The 20,796-nt window shown below is 51.5% G+C and overlaps 5 protein-coding genes across 5 annotated transcripts; 1 reads left to right on the forward strand and 4 right to left on the reverse strand.

Annotated features, from left to right (window-relative positions):
• Positions 1–195: 195 nt before the first annotated feature.
• Positions 196–623, reverse strand: A1O9_06467 (uncharacterized protein; the record flags this gene model as incomplete). The annotated part of the gene is made up of 2 exons (XM_013405677.1): positions 196–367; positions 514–623. Coding segments are annotated over 2 exons (282 nt in total), but the record flags the coding sequence as incomplete, so codon positions are not given.
• A 9,836-nt stretch (positions 624–10,459) lies between these two features.
• On the forward strand, positions 10,460–11,229 carry A1O9_06468 (rab family, other; the record flags this gene model as incomplete). Its single annotated transcript, XM_013405678.1, has 2 exons — positions 10,460–10,495; positions 10,624–11,229. The coding sequence occupies 2 exons, from the start codon at positions 10,460–10,462 to the stop codon at positions 11,227–11,229; spliced, it is 642 nt and encodes a 213-aa protein (XP_013261132.1).
• Positions 11,230–13,744: 2,515 nt separating this feature from the next.
• On the reverse strand, positions 13,745–14,872 carry A1O9_06469 (uncharacterized protein; the record flags this gene model as incomplete). Its single annotated transcript, XM_013405679.1, has 1 exon — positions 13,745–14,872. The coding sequence occupies one exon, from the start codon at positions 14,870–14,872 to the stop codon at positions 13,745–13,747; it is 1,128 nt and encodes a 375-aa protein (XP_013261133.1).
• A 752-nt stretch (positions 14,873–15,624) lies between these two features.
• A1O9_06470 (uncharacterized protein) lies at positions 15,625–16,076 on the reverse strand (the record flags this gene model as incomplete). Its single annotated transcript, XM_013405680.1, has 2 exons — positions 15,625–15,890; positions 15,965–16,076. The coding sequence occupies 2 exons, from the start codon at positions 16,074–16,076 to the stop codon at positions 15,625–15,627; spliced, it is 378 nt and encodes a 125-aa protein (XP_013261134.1).
• A 2,180-nt stretch (positions 16,077–18,256) lies between these two features.
• A1O9_06471 (uncharacterized protein) lies at positions 18,257–20,236 on the reverse strand (the record flags this gene model as incomplete). The annotated part of the gene is made up of 1 exon (XM_013405681.1): positions 18,257–20,236. One exon carries the CDS (start codon positions 20,234–20,236, stop codon positions 18,257–18,259), a length of 1,980 nt encoding a protein of 659 aa, XP_013261135.1.
• Between the last annotated feature and the right edge of the window lie 560 nt (positions 20,237–20,796).

Consider the following 20,796-nt stretch of genomic DNA (forward strand, 5'->3'; position numbering starts at 1 on the left):
AACTCGCCTTCTTGACGCCCGGCAGCGCGCCTTCGAGCGCGGCTTCTCGGAATTTATACTAAGACAATCACCCCCGCGGTTAGCTCTAGCTCTCCATGTTCAGGTGTGCCGCTTTCCATGGATCCTCAAACCAGAAAAACCGGTCGAAAGTGGGGAGCAATGTAGATAGATAGACACATATAGGTATATACATACCCGCCCTAAGCGAAACGCCCTAAGCACACCCCTCGCGACACCGCCCGCGACGCAACGGTTCTTGATCTGCGTAGGTCGCGTGTAGCAGTGCATCTGGCTGAGCTGCAGCATGGCGCGGTTGCGGATGGATTGGGGCAGAGATGTGTTGCGGATCATGTACCGGAGGGCCTGTCTACAGGGTGAAGAAAAAGAGAGGGTCAGTTCGCTATCGATTTATTTTGGAGAGGAGGGCTTGTGATAGACAATGCAAAATAGACAATGCAAAATAGGGTTTCCGCATGAAGGACCGGGATGGAGATGGGGAGGGTGTGGAATCACCTCTGCGGTTCGTGCTGTTCGAAGACCTTGCGCTTCGTGTGGTCGCGGATGATTCTGATGTTGACGAAGGCGCCCAGGTCGAGCTTCTTCGCTCGGAAGGGTGCGTGGGACATCGTTGCCGTTGCGCTGTGTTGCGCTGTGTTGCGGAGTGATTTTGATAGCTTTCAATCTCGTGATGAACCTCGAGGTCGAGGTTCCCTCCATGCGGGTTGGACGATTGGACGATCGGAGTCTGGCTTGGCAGTAAATTTCAATGTCACGTGCACAGCGTTTCATGCTGCTGGTTGTCCCTTCCTTCCTTGACACAGACCACACTTGGAACATGAAATGCTTGCCATTTTAAGCAGAAGAAAACTTTGTCTAGCACTTTTATTCAGAACAAAGCACATAATGAACTATCGCTACTAATCTCGCGGGGCGAGTATTGATGTTATTTCCAAACCATGATGCCGATGTGATGGAATTAGAGCCACTTCGTCCGATTGTTGATGAATGTGAGATCCACGACCTCTGCAGTTCCTCTCTCCCTAGCGAGGTATCTAGATACTGTAAGCGCCAGACGATACTCTTTTGTCAATGTAGGTACTAATGTAGGATGGCCAGCTCGAGCTATCTCAAAATCAACCCTGTTTCTTAGCTTCCCGTGTCTAGCATCAGTATGCACTGCCAGCCACTGAGGACTAGCCGGAATGTAGACTTATTTTCTCCTACTCTGGTCGGTGTCCAACTGCGCTGTGTTGTTCTTGTTAAGCGTTCTTGTTATGGCTGTTTTGAGGACATGGAAGACCCTGGACGTTGAATTCAAGATTCTCCCGCTCGAGTATTCCTAGTTACAGTCCCGGACTTCCGGGAGCAGTACACGACCATCGGGCAAATTGTTTATACGGCAGGAGTCCGCTATTCAGATGGCTAGTATGTACGAGGCTATGAGGCACAAACAGGTTTTATTTTGGTAGTAGCAGTCAACAGTACTCCATAGATGCAGAGGGCTTGCAGGTTTTACGAGAATTCAAATGTTTCACCATGCTCATACATACATGTTCCTAGTAGAACTGAAAGAAATGAGTTGGTTTCGATAGAGAACGGGAAAATCTTCCTGGCTCATGCACTAAAGAACCATCTCATGCAGTCAGCCAAGAGGGGCAAATGGACAACCTTTCCGCCTGCGGGGGGAGGACGGATAGGATGCGGACATCAAAAGTTAAAAAGGTCCAACACGGTGAACAAGCCTCGCATAATAGAATGCCACGCACTCCTGTGCCCCTGCATTTGAAACCCTGCCAACAGGGGAATCAGAATGAAAAGTGCCGTTGGAAAATTTCCAAACAATGGGCGGATCTAGCATTTAACGTTTAATGCTTTCCTCTGTGGACTCGTACTCGTAGTTGATCAGGCGCTGTGCAGCTTTCCGATATCCATACGAGGTCCATGTCCGGAAGATGAGGATACGTTCCCGGACACGAGAGTAGCATACAACCCTGCCTCACTGTGCGACCCCTTACCTGCAGTAGACTGGGCGATTTAGAGGGGGAATTTATGTCAAAATACCAAGTACGGAGGTAGCTTGGTTACAATGTGAGGCAGAATTTAGAGTCCACGGAAGTATGAGCCCTGATCCCGCCAGACTGGTCCTGTTTGCTTAGCGAGGCTGCGGGTGGAGCTCTTTTAGAAACAGAGAAGGCGGTGATCGAGCCTTGCCATGCATCCAAACGTTGCCTAGGAAATTTTGCTTATCGGGGCCAAAATTTCCGGTACCCATGTGTAGATAGAGCCTCACCAGGTATTGATCCCTGGTCCAGTTTCTCGGGGGGAGTTGGGCCGCGATGGATTTTCATTTATGACCAACCCCGAATTTAATGGGATACCTTGTGGAGGACAGACCTCTTTCAGAGGGATTGCGCAAATAAGTAAACCTCTTTCAAGGTCTTAGGCCAGAACAGAATGTTCCCTCCCCCCGGCTGCTAAAAGAGAGGCAAACGGATTGAAAGCTGTGTTGAGTTCATGCTTTACGACAACGGACAGTGCGAACAGGTCTGCAGGAAGCCATGACTAATTCGGACTCGCGGAAAGGATTACGATTCCCAAATTCGTACGAGTAGGGTAGATGACTGGCAATGGTCGCTAAATTGGATGCAAGCCAACGTGGAGAACTTGCGCTTCCGATGTCGACTCACTCCATCTGGCGAGCCGGACAATGGGGCATAGTAGATAATTTTGTGGTTGAACAAAGAGGGATACGGAGTACCGAGTACCGAGTACCGAGTACCTGGTAGGCTGGTACCTGTCGAGTACTGCTAGGTGCCTCCACATCATGATTTCTCTGGTGTTGGACTCAACAGTTTCCTAATCAGGCCATTGATAGGTTGTATTCTCCCAAAATTGCGCAAAGCGGCTCCAATATTGATGCTACTGTGCTCTGTTGCTGGTCTCAGAATCGACAAATCAAAACGAAACCGAGGGTACTGAAAGATGTGGCCGTGTTTCACAACTGCTCAACCGAGACGCGTGTGCGGCAAGCGGGCAGCCGAATACAAGCTCCATATCCGGTATAGAGGACTCATCATAATTTGCGGTTGCGAGGATTTGCAGGTTAGCGACGAAGAGCTTGTTGATTGCGAAATCATGAGCAGGAATAGAGCAGCATCCGTAGTCCTTTCTAGCCGACTAAGAAACAAGAGGAATGTGGAAACTGGTTGTGTTCAGGCCTTACTCCGTCCAGAGCAGGCATTCGCAAAATCAGGGTTCCACTAACGTCGGTTTCGAGAAGTCGGTTAGGAGGATGAGGGACTGGCCACTAGGGCCCTATCTATAAAGTAATGATGGGCAAGTGGACGCTGGGCTCATCCATGCAGACAGTAATATGGATACCTTCTATGAGGTACCCCTCCCGCTGGCGGGTAACAGTGCTTCCGTTGATGGGTAACGCCAGGAAAAAGCAGGCCATGTCCAAGTCACAGCCTCACAGGTACCTAGGTATGTCCCTCATACCGTGACGTTTCAGGGAAGGCTGAGGTGATAATTTCCGAGACCAAGTTGGCGGGTGGATCGGCTTACAATAATAATTGCTGGGGAGGTGGACTGCACAAAACACATGGCAACTAACGATGGGGCTTCCTTGAGTCCTTGCTGCCCCGGAAGCGCCAAGGCAGCAGTTCATTGTGGAGCGCCCTCGGCCTGCCTCGTACCATAGCACAGAGGGCGTCTCGCGCGGAAGGAAGATGCCTGTAACCCGGCTGTCGCATTATTGTAACCCTTCGTTTGCAAGTCCCCTGTTGGCGCCTCGTATGAACAAGTAGATGCGGAAATGTGATGTAACTTCTGACAGGGAGAAGATCTTAAGAAAGTTTTTCGGATGGGAAGAGAGTAAACATTTTACCCAGCTTCATCCCTTTTCGACAATGGTTACCTCACATGTCATATGGTGGCGCTACGTACACTCGGTGTTTGTGAGAGATCGGAAATAGACACTTTTAGAGGATGAAGAGTCCTCTGTATCCAATATCCATGTGCGTTGCGGCGTGTGCGTGGGAGCAGGGTCAATGCCTGGAGACGGGGTCTGACTTCAACGGCGTGGATGATGAATTTGGTCGAGAAGGATGGATACCAAGGGACTTTGACGGGTAACTGGCTAACACTGAACAGCCTTCTTAGAAGGAGTGGAAACTGGCCCGAAGGCTGGATATGCCCAAGGAGGCCGAGGGCCATGGAACCCGCTTGCCGATATGCCATGTGGCTGGTGGTAATTTCGACCAGGATCACGACGGTCACCGTGGTCAAACAAGGAAGGCCAAATGGAGCAGCGCTTCCGTCGCAGCGTCTTCAGGCGCCTGAAGTTTGAACTCAACTCGAAGAGCCATGAGCTGGCTCGGGAGGTACGGCAGAGCCAGCAGTATGTCGCCCAGATCCGTCGTACAGGATTCTCAATAACAACAATCACAGGCAATCCGAGGGCCGAAAGGGGCGCCCTGGATTCTGGCATCTGAGCGAAGACTTTAGGCGGCACTTGTTGGGCACTTAGGCGGGACATTGGGCAATCTTCAAGCAAGTACGAGTATAAAGGGCGCCGTGCCTCGTCCCTCGTCGATCTGTACGTCCTGGGCGCACCGGTCAGCTTCAAGTCGAGGTTCATTGCAGTGGGGACGGCCCGTGATGTGACTATTATGTAACTTCCCCCATGGTCCTCACTATTGTTGCTGCATTCGTCTGGGCAGAGATTAGTTCATTGTCCGTCGAGAAAGGGCACTGGTGCATGAGCAGTTGAGAACCTTGACCCGTCACGGGCGCAAATAGGCCTAGTCACGCTCTCGAGCAGAGAGGGCGGGGGGAAGCAGCAGGAAAGTTGCCGTGGTTTCTAGCTGTCTTCTAGCGGCTTCGGCCCCTCCAAGCCACCTAGACACAGAAAATCCAATTTATCGAGCGTCCCCAACCGTTTTAGCCGTGCGTAGTCGGAAGCAACAAGGAAGTGTCGAGGGCTCCGTATTACTCGTATGGGTGGAAAGTCAATGCGCGCTCAGGTCTTGCGAGTCGCGACGTTGTGTAGAGTGGTACAAAAGCAATATGTTATAGATAAGGGGAGTTACAGCCAGCGGGATATTATTGCAGAATGAAGTCATGGATGGACTCGTCGGCGTTGGGAACAATCCCCAGAGTAGCTGCAGGTGGGATGGCAAGGGAAGCATGGTACTTACTACGAGGACTTAGTCTCTTTAGGCTCGTCTTGCCTTGCATGCGGCGACACTTTGACATTGTCCTCAAGTCCCGGGTGGGAGCACCAGCACCTGGCTGAGGTGAGGGAGCGGCGCTGTCAGCCAGCACGACACTACCATTCAAGTCTTTCCTGGACATCTACGAAGTGCTCGGGCTCTGTGCAGCAGCACCAATCACCCTCACTCATCATTTCTCAGAAAGCGACCTTGCAAGCCATAGCAAATATTCAGCTGTTCACCAACATCATGGTTTTTGTCATCCTCTTCACCACGTCACAGATCTTGATGTCTTATTTGTATCCCAACGCCATTGGAAATTGGCGTTGTCGGGAGGCCTGGTTATCTGGGACGAGTTACTCTGAGAGGCGCACAATGACAGCTGTCATCCCACGCCAGAAAGGGTATGTGTGCTTTCTTTTGGTGCGATTACCGAAGTTTGAAGTTTCCATTTAATGCTCATACCGAGATCTCTCATCCGTAGTCGCCGCATCCGTAAAAGTATATAGACCTGCGTAAGTATTCAGCGTACCGAGTGACAGGTGTCACAATTCAAGCATTTCAAAGTCAAGGCAAGCCCATCGATTTGGGCCTATGGGCTATACTCGGAGTACCCAGCCCCAGCGCTCCAACGAACCGAGGAGCACAAGTCATGGGTTGATTTGGGTTGGGCGCCAGCTCCAGCAGAGTACATACGGAGTACGGAGTACTCGGCACAGATGGGGCTTTTGGATCGACGGCTGCAGCGGCGCTTGTGCAGGTACCGGCATCGAGCCGCAGGCTAAAAGACGGAAGATTCGAAAGGAAATGGATAATCTGACCGTGCCCCATTACTGGATTCCCCATGTGATCCACCGCACCAGCAGGTGCACCTGCAGCACTCCAGCTTTGCCCGACTTGGCCCAACTCTATGTGCGGACAGCACCAAGGCGGTTAGCCTGGCCCATGCCGATGGCCCAAACCCCTTGCCGCGCCCCAAGCCCCAAGCCTAAAACAGGCCCAGGGTCCCAGGACCCCAGGGCCCCAGGGGTATCGATGCCCCCCTATCCTCCGATAATATCGAGTGACAGGGTCAGCCTGGGTCGACCAAACTTTTTTTTTTCTTTTGAACTTCTAATGGCTCTCTTTGGAAGACGTCACTCCTTCTCACGTCGCATCAGGAAATCTGGTTGGGGGCCATGCTACCGCAGCCTGACACAGTGGTACCATGGTGACGGGATGTCGCTCTAAACCGAATAACCATTGTTTGGCAGACTGTCTGGCTGCGATTTGTGGGCGGATGGCGAATTGTGACCCGTAGTCCCATCACTTTGTCCGAGTGGAGGAGGCGGAGGGATTGATCATTATTCTAGCGTTTCTAGTCGCTCTCGCCTACTTCCTTCCGCGCCTTTAGCAGCCCAAGGAGTCAACCGGAGGATGGCTGAGCGTTGAAGCAATGGTGAGTAAAGCACTCGTAAAAAGAGGTACGGAGTATTGGTCCCTCAAACGCGGACACACCCTCGACTCGCGCTCTCCTCCACCCGCCCAATCGCAACCCATCGACCTCTGCTGCTGCCTGCTGCGCGGTCAGCTCCCACAAGACTCCGTCAACCAAACAACCAAGTAGGCCCCCGTCACCGTGACCGTCACTTTGCGCTCTGGAGGTGACTGATTGACTTGACACCCCTTGGGACACCCTCGGAAGGTTAGGACGCCCTTGGCGGTTGGGGCGACTTCCGGGTGGCAGTCGAATGGCAGCGTCCCCCAATCTCGGCCTAGCCTGGCCGTAGTTTAGCAGGTGAGTTTTCAGCACCCGGGCCTCTCGAGCCTCTCCGTCACCCCTGGAACCCTGGACGACGGCTAAGGGCCCTTGGAGCCTAGCCCCCAGTGCTCACTGCTCACTGCTCACTGCTCACCCACCAACACCCATTCGCGTCGACCAGCTTCGGATGCGTCATGAACTATTTCGAATCGAAGCAATAGAGACGCCGCGCTCCAGTAGCGCTCCGTACTCCCTACTGGGTGCGCACCTCGCACCCTGTTCAACGCTACGATCGGGGAATCACCTTCCCAGGTGTTTTAGAACCGTGCCTGATCGCTCTACTCGAGACGACTCTGACTCCTCCGACCTTGGACTCCTCTGACTCTCGATCCCACTTGGGCCCTCTCTGCCGCCATGGAAACAACCCAAAACGTTCCAGATCCAGTTTCCAGTAGCCTCTGACTCTACCCACGAAGTGATCCTACTTGTTTTAGCCTCGCACCACCACCCTTCTCCCTCCCAGGCGGAACACCCTCCCTGCCTTTCCGGTCCCTCTCCAATTCTCCCAACTGGATCGCCTCCGATAACGAGACACCGTCACTCAACCTGCTCACTCCCTCCCCTGCCTTCTAATCACCCACGGGAGAGTAAAGTCTCGAGGCTAAGGTTTTTAGGCTCCGTGGGCGGTCCCTAGGCCCCACCATCCGCCCTTCTGGCACCCTGCGGGAAGCTGGAAACTGGATCGCCCGCTTCAAGGGAGTAGGGAGGAGCCTTGTGGCCCTGCTTCCCAAAAAGCAAGCCCTGTCGACTTTGACACCACAAAGTCCACAGCTGACGGTGAGCCCCTTTCGGTACCTCGGATTTCCTCTCGAGTTATAATGCCTACTACTTCCCTGCTGTCACTGTCTACTGTATCCTTTTTCTCCCTCGTTACACGTTCGACTCCTTAAACACTCGACTCTTCAAAATCTACATCCAACCTTTTGACGTTCTTTGTCTGCATCATTTGATCTGCTTGTCTTGCTTGATTACTGCGAAAGGAGACATCAGCCCTAAACGCAACATCTCATAGTATTTTCTCCCCGACCAAATTCGCTCAGGTCGAACACATCAGATACTTCCAACGGATCCACCCCTAAAATCGAGTCTTGCACCATAGTTCTGGTCACGCTCCCAATCCGCTCCCAATCCGTCATCCCATATCCGAGACTCGAGAAACTACCTGTTCTCTAACATCCACATCCCCCCAAAACAGCCGAGAGACCACCAGTCTGGATCAGCATTTGACAGGGAGAAACTCAAATTCTCAAGGCGCCGACTCCTTTCCTCCCGCATTCCTCCCTTGACATCGTTCAAATACCCTCTTACAAAGACCTCTGAGCTCCGCAGTCAGCGAGATACTCTTGTACAACGCGCGTGGTGCTCCGTACAACTCTAGCGCCTATCGGCCAATCTTGTCTGTGCAGACTGCACGCTCATTATACTGTGAGTCAGCACCAGCTTGGGCTATATAAGCCTGCATCTGCTCAATCTCGCTCTGTCCTCGATAAAGATCCCTGCATTCTAACACAACCTTTTTTTTGACAGATTCACAATGACTTCCTCGTCACAAGCATCTGCTCCATGCGACATGGGTCGCGGTGCATACGACACCACGGGTGTTCCCAAACCAAAGCCTCCTCCGAAGGGACGCCATGGTTGATAGCCTCTCGATCTCAACCACAATCATTCTTATGCCGCATGAAACGGCCGAGCAACTCTCTTTCTCCGCCGGTCCACAGTCGATTTTGTACGCAGCTTCTTCAACCTAGCAAGAGGTCCGTTCAATTCGGTGTCGACCCGACAGCGCAACAGGCCGTTTGTGATATCATCAGAACCGCCCCGTGTTCGACTGAGCGATTATTTTTGTCTTCTTACATCAGTTTAATCCCCCATATGGTTTTCGACTACCCTGTACAAGTACTTGATCGCACTCGACATCTGAGCGTTTCCGGCGACACTTATGTTCCTGCATGCATGGCGCAACACATCTTTCTGGGACAACTTTCCACGACGACCTTTCCTGTACAATCATGTTTTTACCACACAAAAGTCGATTTTCGTTTCATATTCTTTCGGGCGTTGGACTAGACAGGGATGGGAGGGTCGGCAGGCTGGATACTCAAAAGCGAATGACGGACATTCGCAAGATAGATTGTATGACTCAGGTCAATTATTTTTCCAATGGGCGTTCTGGGATATTGTTTCTAGGATGAAGGATGATCGAAGACGCACGGTGCCATGGAAACGCATCTCGGCTGATTCGCAGTCGTCCAGAAAGGAACATATCCATCTGCCAACATGTTGGTGTATTCAGAGGATGCAAAGCCTACCACTGGGCTTGAGGTATTGCGTCTAAGTCATAGAGACAGCCGATGCAAGACTCATTCTTGAGAGACCTAATAAAGATTGATTAATATCATTGACTGGCCTTGCTCAAGTCCGTACACAGTTCCTTCAGTACGTTTCACGGTCGGCGGGTGTAATTTCAATGACACCCATGCACGACTGGAGGACTCGATAGTAACACTAGCACAACCCTCCAGAGACAAGGAGCAAGCGTGGGGAGTGCACCCAGGACATCTGTACCACATTTTAAGGTAGGGCAGTTGTGACCGCAAGATGTAGAGCACTGAATTCGTCCATATCGCGACACATTGATAAGGCACCATCGTGGATGAGTGGCATATGAATGTCCTCTTTTAGAAACACGCTATGCTCTTTCCAGCTTCGAGAATTATGACGCATTCAGCTCTTCTACTTAACCCTAACAATTCTACAGTGGGCCACTCGGACTGCAGACGCCAAGCTTCGTCACTTATTCCGGTTTGCTTGCTCACTGGCTGGTCCAACATCGAACCACCATAATTCAACCCATTCAATCACTCCCTCCAATCCTCCATCGACACCTTTTGTCTCTTGAGTAAATATCCTTGCTCTTGTGTCTTGTGCGGACTTATCTCTCCCTTTGCTCCTAGAACCCGGCGTTAAGCTCCGCCACCATCCCCAACCCTTCCAACTCATACGGCCGAACAGGCGATATTCAATCCACCTCTTCGCTGCCGGACATTTGTAGAGCGACTTGAACTCCTCCTCAATACATCCAGATCCTTGTGTTCCACAATACCTGTCTAATTATACCTCCCAGAGCATGGCAGACAACTCGTCAGCGCCCAAGCCCAGCAGCAGCGTCAAGCTGGTTCTGTTGGGCGAAGCAGCAGTTGGAAAGGTTGGTTGCGCATACCCCCATTCTCATTTGCAACAGTCTTTTCGCCATTCCCACCCAAAGTTCCCAGAGCGACACTTTGACACAAACCTGTCTTGTCCGTGATTCTTGTACAATTCTGTTTACGATTTCTTATCCTCACATAAAATGGGAGAATGTCCCGCCCCGCAAGAAGCTATTGGAATAGATGTCGCTGACAAGTGGAACAGTCCTCTCTAGTCTTGCGATTTGTCAATAATGACTTCCAGGAAAACAAGGAACCTACTATTGGCGGTACGTCGATATCTCTACGTCCCTTCGTCCCTTATCCGGTTCATTTTGCCTATTCCCCGATTTACCTTCTCCTCTACATGTCCCGCGTCTAACAAGTATGTGACACAGCTGCCTTTCTGACCCAAAAGATCTCCCTTCCCAGCAGAGTGATCAAATTCGAGATCTGGGACACCGCTGGCCAAGAACGTTTTGCTTCTCTGGCACCCATGTACTACCGTAACGCCCAGGCCGCCTTGGTAGTGTACGACCTGACAAAGCCCACCTCGCTCACTAAGGCGAAACATTGGGTAGCCGAACTCCAACGGCAGGCCTCACCGGGAATTGTCATCGCCCTGGTAGGTAACAAACTCGATCTGTGTGCAGAGGCTTCCGAAGGTGCCGATTCTTCGGATGGTGCCGTCTCAGAGACTGAAGATGGAGGAGAAGCCGAAGCCGGTGAAGCCGAACCCACAGATGATGGAGACGCTCGGAAGATTTCCACCCGCGAAGCCAAGTCATATGCCGAAGAGGAGAGCCTCTTGTTCTTCGAGACCAGTGCAAAGACCGGTACGAACGTCGCAGATGTGTTCAGCGCAATCGCGAATGCAATTCCCGAGACCAGCCTCAAGGGTGCACGAGGTGCGAGCGGAGGAGGTACCCAGGCTGCCCTGTCTGGCGCAGCCAATCGAGCAGAGGAGGCCCGAGTCAACCTGGGAGAACGAACGAAACAAAAGTCTGACAATTGTGCTTGTTAGGATGCATGCATGTTTGCTCGTCCACGCAAGTCTGGAATTTGGGTCATGAGTACAGGAAAGCCGGAGTCCGGAGTAATGTAATGCCTCTGTGTGCAGTGGGTATATGGATGTCTATACGTTTGGCCCACCGCGCCCAGCCTGATCAGATCAGATCAAGGATTCTAAAGCATATCCGTTTAGAAGCCTAGATCTCGCCCATATTGATAGCAAAGGCTGATATGATATGATATAATCACTAGGGGCAGTTAGATCGATTGATTGAATAGTTTGTTCATCGATGAAGCTCACAGCACCTACAATTGCCACATCGATTACCGCGCTATGCCTTACGTCCTTAAGTGATACAGAGGAAAGAGAGCGAGCTAGGGCGAGGGAAAGAAGACGGGGCAGTTCGTTCATAAGGAACAGTAGACACTGGCAGACGGAACAATATCCAGAATTGGAAGGTCAAAGCACAGTGTGCAACAAGACGCAATAACGACAACAAGCGTGTGGATCCACATTATCTCCTGGAGTGCTGGCTGGTATGAGGTACTTCGAATATCACATAATTCTCACACTATTGCTGAACAACCATAATCGTGACCAGAAGGGCGAAAAGTAAGCACGGCAAGTTGAAACAAAGCCGACTATTGATAGCTTGTACTCTCGTGCCGATTCCTCATCGAGATCGTTCCTGTCAACTTCCATGATGACGGACATCCGACATCGACTACTAGTATTCTAGAAGCCAAGCTATTGGAGAACAAGAAGGACTCATGATCGCCGGCCGCCGGCTTGAGGACGGGGCATACATGGCCAATGGCCAATTGTACGTATGAGCTAGACGTGAAGCAAGCGGGCGGTCCTGGTTGGGAAGGGCTTCGAGTCCATGGTGTTTCCAGCATGTGCTTTCAGACACGACTCGAAACGATGCTCAAGGGTAGACGAAGTCCTGCGCCGCAAAAGCGTGATCAGCTGGCCACACGGACGGACGGACGAACGGGCTGCTTGTGAGCTAGGAGTGGTGAAAGGAAGACCCGGCCGTATGGTGGTCTTGACTTGTAGGTGAACTGGAGTGAAGATACTCGCCAGGAGGGAGTGCTCACATCTTCCTCCCCCTAGATAGGTATTTTATTCCAGATGAACCAGAAAAGCCCAAAAGCGCCCAAAAAGGGCCAAAAAGCTGCAGTTGGTAGGTTCGAACAGAACATCTACACTACCTCCAGTTGTTAGTCCAGCTTTCGCTGTCGCTATTCGCTAGACAAACTGTAGGAGGGCAGTCCCCCCCTATCTTCTTCCACCAAGAGGCTACATCCTACCTGAAGGCCCACCAACCAGACCACGACACATTAGCCCCTGAGGAGTGGGATCTTAGAGGTGGAACTGGCCAAGCTAATGTTGGGGGATATTCTGCAGTTCTGGAATATCAAAACGTCGTATTTGCTGGGCGTTTCGGTTGGGAAGGGCGACCCTCCTATCTACCAGTAGATGTTGGGGGGCACCCCTCGGTAGTAGGGGGTTTTTGGCAAGGTGAAGTGACTGCCAGTGCGTGATTGGAAATGGGCTCGAAGCGAAGGGGGTAAAACTCATCAAGATAACAGACCTCCTGTATTTACCCAGGTGACTATCACTAAATGTTGCTTGTTCTCTGGCCGCGTTCGGCGCTGCGACAAGCCCATTTCCGGACCGTACTGTCTTCCACGCGTGAAAATCGTGCCTCTCCGAATATGCGTGCGCTGGATGAATGGTTTTATATTTGGATTGGGTATGCCTACCTTGAGGTTGGCTTGTACTTAGATATATCAGTATCCACTTCGAGTTTTGCTGTCGAATTGAGGTCCTCTGGGCTACGGTGGGTGGTAGTGAGATATGTGCAGCGTTTTAAGTCTTAAGAATCAACCGTCATTCTCAAACCCCAATAGTCGATCGATCGAAACACTGCAACTGACTGACCAATGGACCACTTCCAGAAACAACTTGAGCTGCATAGTACGTGAAAAAAAGGGCTCCGCGCCATACACGAAGGCTTTTCGTTGCTACCCATCACGTACTCATTCTTACAAGTTCAGCATTCCGTCTCGGAGAAAGCGAACTCGCTTCGCAACGCGCTACGTGTCAGGTGAAAGCTAAAGCTCGGCCAAAGACGAATGTGACAGCACGGGCAGCATCAAATAGGAGGTAAGTCAGGGAGACAAAAGTATGTCAGTATTAAATTAAATGGAGAGCTTGGTCCCACGGGATGCAAGTTGCCAATAGCTTTGGTTGTGTACCCATGCACCAGTGCACCTTTAAACTTCAACCCAGACGCTCGGAACGCGATTGATTTCAAAACAGTCGATAGTGCCCAATGCAAGTTGTCAAATCAACCCGGTAACAGCATCAGTTTCCAACGCGGATAAATCCCTGCAAGAAAGGCAATAGGAACAAAGGCCAGCCCAGCCCCCAGACGCGACGTTAGAACAGTTCCCAATAATGCCGTTGCGCTATGCAATGTTCAAAAAACAAAAAAGGGGTTTGATGTGATGAATTCTCCCTAGTTGATCTCAATAAGCCCAGGCCCAGCAAGTGTTGCCTGCGCGACCTCATCCGCGTCGGCGAACGGGCCATTGCCAGCCACGAGAGCTGCGATGGTGAGCCCATTGAGCAAGTTCTCGGTGTAAGGGAAATCAACCTCGAAGGTCGCGACGCCGTTCTGGAAGTTGATGTTGTTGACCTCCTGTACGAGCGGGGTGTTCTGGCCGTTGATGAACGCCATCGACACCCCGGTCTTGGCGGCCGACTCGTCGACTGCGATGGAGAACTGGAGGGTTTGGTCGTTGGGCGTGATAGGCGCGGTGATGACGTTCAGGGGCTGGAAGACCGGCAGGCCAACGAGCTGCGCGTTCGGGCAGGAGTTGGGGACCACAACGGCCTGGTTGAGTGCGCTGAATGCGAACGCACGCGCCGAGCGGGTCAGGAATGGCTGCGACGATGGGATCAAGCCGGTCGACGTGCGGAAGAAGCCGTTCTGCTCGCCTTCCTGCCCGATGACGGAGCCGATGATGGGGACGACGCCGGCGACGCCGTTCGTGGCCAGGTGCAGCTGCACGTCCTGCAATGTGCCCAGGACGACATCGGTGAAGGTCTTCGCGAACGACAGGGCTCCCGAGAGAGTCGTGCTCGGGAACATGTACTGGCACGGCTGGATCTGGTCTTGGCCGTTGGCGGCGAGGATTGCGTTGGCGTTGATGGCGTGCAGCTCTTCCTGAGCCTGGATCGCAGTGATGGCGGCAATCATCTCTTGTCGCTTCTTGGGATTGGGGACTTCGAAGCCGCTCACCCGGTTCGTCACGTTGTAGAGCAGGTCCGTGAAGAAGGCGACTTCAAACAGCTCGTTGAAGGCGATCAGACGGATGCTTGTCAGGTCGTCCTCGGAGAGGCCTGTTGGGGCAGCGCCGTTGGGCTCGGTTCCTTGGGCTTGCACCTCGACGGCCTGGAGTGCGGCGGGGCTTAGATTCGGGAAGCCATTGGATAGAGGGAAGGCGAATGGAGAGGAAGGGGCCGGAGCTGGCGCTGGTGCGTTGCCGGACTGATGGTCTTGCCAGTTACCATTTGCCAATGGCGCGGCACTGCTAGCCGACAGGAGTGCGGCGAGCGCCACGAAGGCGGCTGTCTTTTGCATGTTGGGCACGATATTATGATCTCGAAAAGAGAAAAAGGGCTTGAAAGGAGAATGCGTCTGCTGTTGTGCTTGGCCGGTGTTTTTTGATGTGGTGGCAGAGTCGATTACTGTGTTGTGATTATGCCTGGAATGAATAAAAGAATCCACGAGCTATCTATGGCAGTCGTCAATGATCTTATACGCTTCAACTTACAGATGCCACTCATAATGCTACTACTACTGGTATACGCCATGGTCCCCTGAGTCTTGAGGGAATAATTGGAGCTCACTGCCAATACCAATAATGAGAAACGTTACATTCCGGCCTGCAGCCAACTGACCATCTATTTTCAGGTGTCAGTTTGGGGGAACTACGGACGCCCGTACCATGCGCTTTTTCTGGGTGCGGTGCTATTGGCGAGGCGGATGGTACTGTAACCGTGCGCTTGCGCAATTATTGTACGTGCGCTCGGTGCATTCAAGTTATTTAGGAAACACCTCATTTCTCCATCCCGTGCCCAATTTAGGGAGCCCGATGCGATGAGGTCTGTGTCCAAACTCTATCTGTCATAAGCGTGCTGATTGGTTGCTTCATGGGCCGTGGCGGTGCGCGAAGCCGAGAGAACCATGGTTCGGTCCATCGTGGAGTTCGTTTTCGGCCCTGCCAGTCTCTGACTTTGATTGCCAACTCCCAAGAAAGCTTGAATACCTCTCTTCTTCGTATCCAGATCCCCTTGGGCTTCCCCTGGGAGGTGCACGGGGCCCCGAAAGGCTTATGTTATACCCTCCCACACGTGGTTCCTGAGACACTCCTCCCCCGTGGTCAGCTTCACATCTTGTAGCAGTTTGTTCCATTCATCGGAGACGGTCCACGACCCAGCAGCCGCAGCAATCAGTGCTCCAGCGATGATGTCCTGCGACGGCTCTCGTGTATTGTGGTCAGCTAGAATGGAAGGGTGTCCGATATGGGGAATCCACGAGAGCTTTAATACGCCGGCTTCGACATCAGCTCGAGCGGCAGTCTCAATCTTGAGTGATTCTAGCATTGGAAAACAAGCTCAAGTCAGCATTCTAATGCTAGCGGGCTCCCAATCATGTCAACGTGAAACGAACGTGTCGCAGCACGTATGTACATATCTCGAATCTCTTCGGCGAGCGTCAGAATCCCAAGGTTGGTCAATGCCTGGCCATCAATTCCACCTGGCTCCGGCCAAAACACCTGCATAATCAATGGCTTCGGGAACGACACGTGCTAGTCTTGTGCGGTCATAAATATCAGTTTCCTGTCACCTTCCGCTGGTATAATTGCACGTCGCTTCTCCAGGTCCCTAAAGATCTTGAACATTTGTATGTGCCGAGTCTTTTGGTGGGGGGCGCCCCCAGCTAGTTCGTCAATAGACCAGGCTGGAAAGGAGAGCCCCCCAGTACCTGATTAGATCTTGCAATTAGACCTGTTGCTGCTGGTCAATGAAGGAACGAGAGCCGAGCTTCTTTTCTTTGCTGATTTCTCGCAAGTATCGAAATACTATATCTTTCGAATGATCAAGTACTAATTGCCAGTACCACTTCGACCTGTTGGGAGGGGGGGATTCAAGTTCCGAGCTCTTGAGTGCAAGGCCCGTAAGTGGAAGACTTACCATGCACGACTCGCCGGGAGCCAAACGCTTGGCCCCAGCAGCGACACTTGCGTCTCTGAGATTCTTCTGGGCCTTTCCTTCTGGATCAGCAGCTGCAAAGGCAAACGATAGCACCACGTCAACCCATTTCAGGTGCGTCGCGAGGGTGCGCTTGTCATTAGAGTCGACCTTGATAACGCTAGCCCCCAGCATTTCAAGGTCTGAAAGTGGAGATGCCGTAATGGTTAATCACCCGTCGAGGGAGATTCGGGTTGGTGGGCAGACAGTACCGAGCGAGTAAACAAAGTCAGCTCATGCTTACGAATTGCAACAAGAGCATGTAGAATCTCTCTTCTGACATTTGCGAGCAGGACGGCCGTCCACATCAGTACACACCCACATACAGCAGCCACTGCTCTCCAAGAGTAGAGTTCTCACAGCCAGTCCCTCCTGCAAGCACTACCTGGACCATGCTGCAATATGCCGTGTTTAATCTCCCTGATTTGTCCGATGTGCAGAATTCTGCAGCGAGGAATATTGGACGAAGCTGCTGACTTCAAAACAGGTCTCGTTTAGCTGGCGTGCATGAAATTTGATATTGAGAAGTGCCAGTAATGTCGCGCACAAACCACTGGATGATTTCCAGCCTGAATGTGACCGTGTCATATTGCGATGTTGAATACTATTGGCAGAGACCCAGTCCGCAGGCAAAACGGTCAGCCGCGAAGAAATGGCCTGTGAAGATGAGATGTTTGTGGTGGTCACGGGCTTGTCCACAAGGCTGCTGGGAGAAGGGGGAAGTGGGGTCCGAGCCCATCTTTTTGGAGTCAGACTCGGAAAGCAGGCGTGGAGCTTATTGATGAGATTGTGTGTGCGCGGCAAAATGGAGTGGTTGCAGACCTGCTCCTCACGATGACTAATAGAGACGCCTTTTCATCAATCATCCAGTCGCTGTTCCAGTCATCGGCGTCGCCGGAACAAGGGCTTTTTGGGCAGCCTGTCAAACTTTGGCGCGTGTAACTCGTGTTGCTGTTTTTTCCCCTCTTCAGGTTGATGTTTGAGCCCGAGGCTAGAAGTTGCTGGCCGGAGGTCTCTCAGCGGGCAAGTTGAGATATATCACTGATTTGGTGTCGAGCTGGAAGGCATTTAATGAGAACGCGTGTTCAAGCGCGACCCGCTCGATTCTGGGACCTGGAAAATGGCGTGAGACATATTTACCTGTCTGACTGCAGAGTACTTTATCACATGGAATCCTTTACACGATATTTGTGCAGTGCTTCCACGGCGAAGTCGGGAGAACTCCCGTCAGACAAGGTCAATTTCCCTTGGACTAAGAGCTTCAAGAAGCAAGGAGTGAAGGATGCTCACTACCACCGTCTCTCGGCACGGGCGTACATACATTCTCCCTGCGCTGCGAATCAAGTCTACCAGTATCAAGTGCTGACGAATTCGGATATCTTTCTCATCGACTATTGATGTGTCAAAACCTCAACTCTCGTCGGGATGTGCGTGATCAGGAGTAACCATGTCACGAGTCATTTCATTTTGTCAGTGAATCAGTCGCCTATTGCGCCGATTGCTAATGCGGCAAATATGAACTGTGGAAGCCCAAGGACGCCTCAGACGTCTTAACCTGGTCAGAAACCACTGTCCATTTGACTGTGAAATAGTGCAAAGGCCTAGTCCTAAACAAAACGGTTCCTTTTAGTGCGGCAACACAATATGCTTTGCAATATCAGTTCTGAGCTTTTGCTGAGATTGTAGCCATTCATCTGCCGAATGAAATACATCAATCCAGACTGAGGCGAACATAGGCAGACTTATGAGCATAACCAGCGTTTGGACTATACGCATCTGCTCCAGTTTTCTCGGTCCAGGTGATCAGCATCTTCCATCCGCCATTAGTGATGTCTTCAGCACCGAAATAGCCGCCATGAACTCCTCCAGAGTAGAGGAACTCCCTAACGGGGGCGCCTGGTTTAGCAAGGACTTTCTCTTCAGACCACTTGCCACTAACAATGTTGTCAACATAATCTCCTCCTGGAATCACATCCAGATCCAGGGGGAGATGACGGTAGTAAAACGTGTTGTCTCCATAGATATTGAGGTACACCATGATGAAACTGCGCAAAGCTGGCACATAAAAGATGTCCATATTTTGAACCAAATGGTCGAGTATGGTGGCTGTTGAGTCGACAGATGGCATGGTATCACACCACGACTTGCCATTCCAGTAGGTATATGATGACAAATCATTGATACCTGACGGGGTGGTTCGCGCAACAAGTACACCATTACCGCTTGTGCCGGCATTGACTCGTCCCTTATGCTGACCAAGCAGGTAGATATATCCATCATTGGCACCAATACCTTTGGGGCCCCAAGCACGTATGCCGCCAACTGTTCCAAATGCGATCTGTCCCTGTTTGAATAATTGGTTGACAGTTCTCTCTGCAACAGGACCGTAGGTTGGATCAACAGATACCAACAAAACAGAGTTCCCAATCTCGTTGAACACAGGAGCTTCAATGCGCTTGTCAATGTCAAAGACCAGTGTAGGGTATAGGAGAGCATGCGAAGTATTGAAGGGAATGAGGGACGAATCAGGCCAGATTGCGTAGCGATAGCCAGATCCAGAAATGGCGGTGTTGTATGATTGTTCTCCCAAAGTCATGGGGGCAAACCCTCGCATTCTACCCACATCGTCTTGCCACTCACCAAGATTGTCCACAAGTTCGAGTGGGTTGCCAGACAACGCATTCACTCCCTTGTCAGTGGCAACGGAGCTGGAGACAAAACTGACCAACTGGCCGGAGTCAGGTGTATCGTCAATTCGGACACTCTTTGTGTCACAGAAGACGAAGATTTGGGTTCCATTGATACTACCTCCTCTCCCTCCATCACGTGAAATCTGTGGCACCGATTTCATTTCTGCCAGCACCGGATTCGGTAATTTGGATTCAGTCCAAGAACCTGTGTCATCCGCAAGGGCGTAATCTCTTACCAAAGATTCGTTGGCAGTGTAGAGCGAGGCGGCATTGTAAAGCATCTCGGTGGGACCATATGGGACATGACTAGGATAGTACTTTGGAGGTCTGCTGATAGAGGCCCCCAGGACCTTGAACTCTGCAACAGACAGGCTCGACTCCGTCTTGGGGGAATCATTGCGAGGAGTGGAATTTCGCTCGAGGGGTGAAGCCAATGAATTGCTGGTCATGGACGGGATAAGCACAGCGCCAATCAGTTGAATTTCCGTTGGCGTGGGATTGTGCAATGAGGATTTCAGGTAACAGTCATCAGTACCATTCACTCTTTCAGGTGCAAAGAGGAACCCGAGGCATTTTGTGTCATTTGATATCTTGTTGAAGCTGTTGCAGCAAGCATGACATTCGTCGAACGATTGTGCTAGGATGAATGGATAGATGTCTTGTCCGAGGAAGTCAACGTCGCAAAGAATATGGATATTCCTTGAGTTATTGGGATCGTTCACTGTGGTCTCATTGAAACTATCGCAGAGTTGATATGTGATGGTATCCGTGGATCCAATGCAACGACCGTCAGAGCATGAGGCCGCACTTCCGGCATGAGCGGTACTCGCAGTGGCCCTGCCGGCAATTGGATATTTGGTGCGCAAGTTGGAGGCTGCTTGACCTGCGACAATGCCAACAGGATGGTGAGGATACGAGAACGCTAGATCGAAGGGAGAAAGAATAAGGACCATGGCCATCAGCATCAGCATCGAGCTGAGGGTGCCGCCTTGATATCCCATATTGTTTGGGTAAGAATACAAGATGAGACTTCGACACGACGGAGTGCCCTTTGCGATAGTTTTCGAGATCAGGCCGGTCCTGCCGGTTTGAAATGGTATCGGAAACCGGAACCCCAGGTAGTAACTGATGGCTTTAGCTGAAATGCCTAGACGATGGTAGTTGGATACTAGGACAGCTTTCTGGATAAGAAGGGCGCAAAAGGTTGAATAGTGAAGATGATGGAAGGAGTGACTCGAGGGCTGGACAGGACAGGGGAGGTAAAAGGGTATACACTGTCCGGCAGGAAAATAGAATTAACTCTTCTGGTCGCAACCGATATTCACTGAAGCGAGGGCACATTCATATAAAATCCCAATGAAGAGTCTCTCCATCCGGTATTGTGGGGGGATTCAAATTGGGACAACGTGGCGAACCATAAAGGTGTACTCGGTATAGGAGTTCGAAGTTCGTCAACGGCTAGGATTCAAGGTATTGTCTACCCAGCCAAGGTCTAGAATATGTGTGATGGAGACTCCATGATTTGTTTGACTTGATATACTCATTTGGTTGGCAGTCCAAA

This window comes from Exophiala aquamarina, assembly GCF_000709125.1.
Source record: "Exophiala aquamarina CBS 119918 chromosome Unknown aczIA-supercont1.4, whole genome shotgun sequence".
NCBI classification, from domain to species: domain Eukaryota; kingdom Fungi; phylum Ascomycota; class Eurotiomycetes; order Chaetothyriales; family Herpotrichiellaceae; genus Exophiala; species Exophiala aquamarina.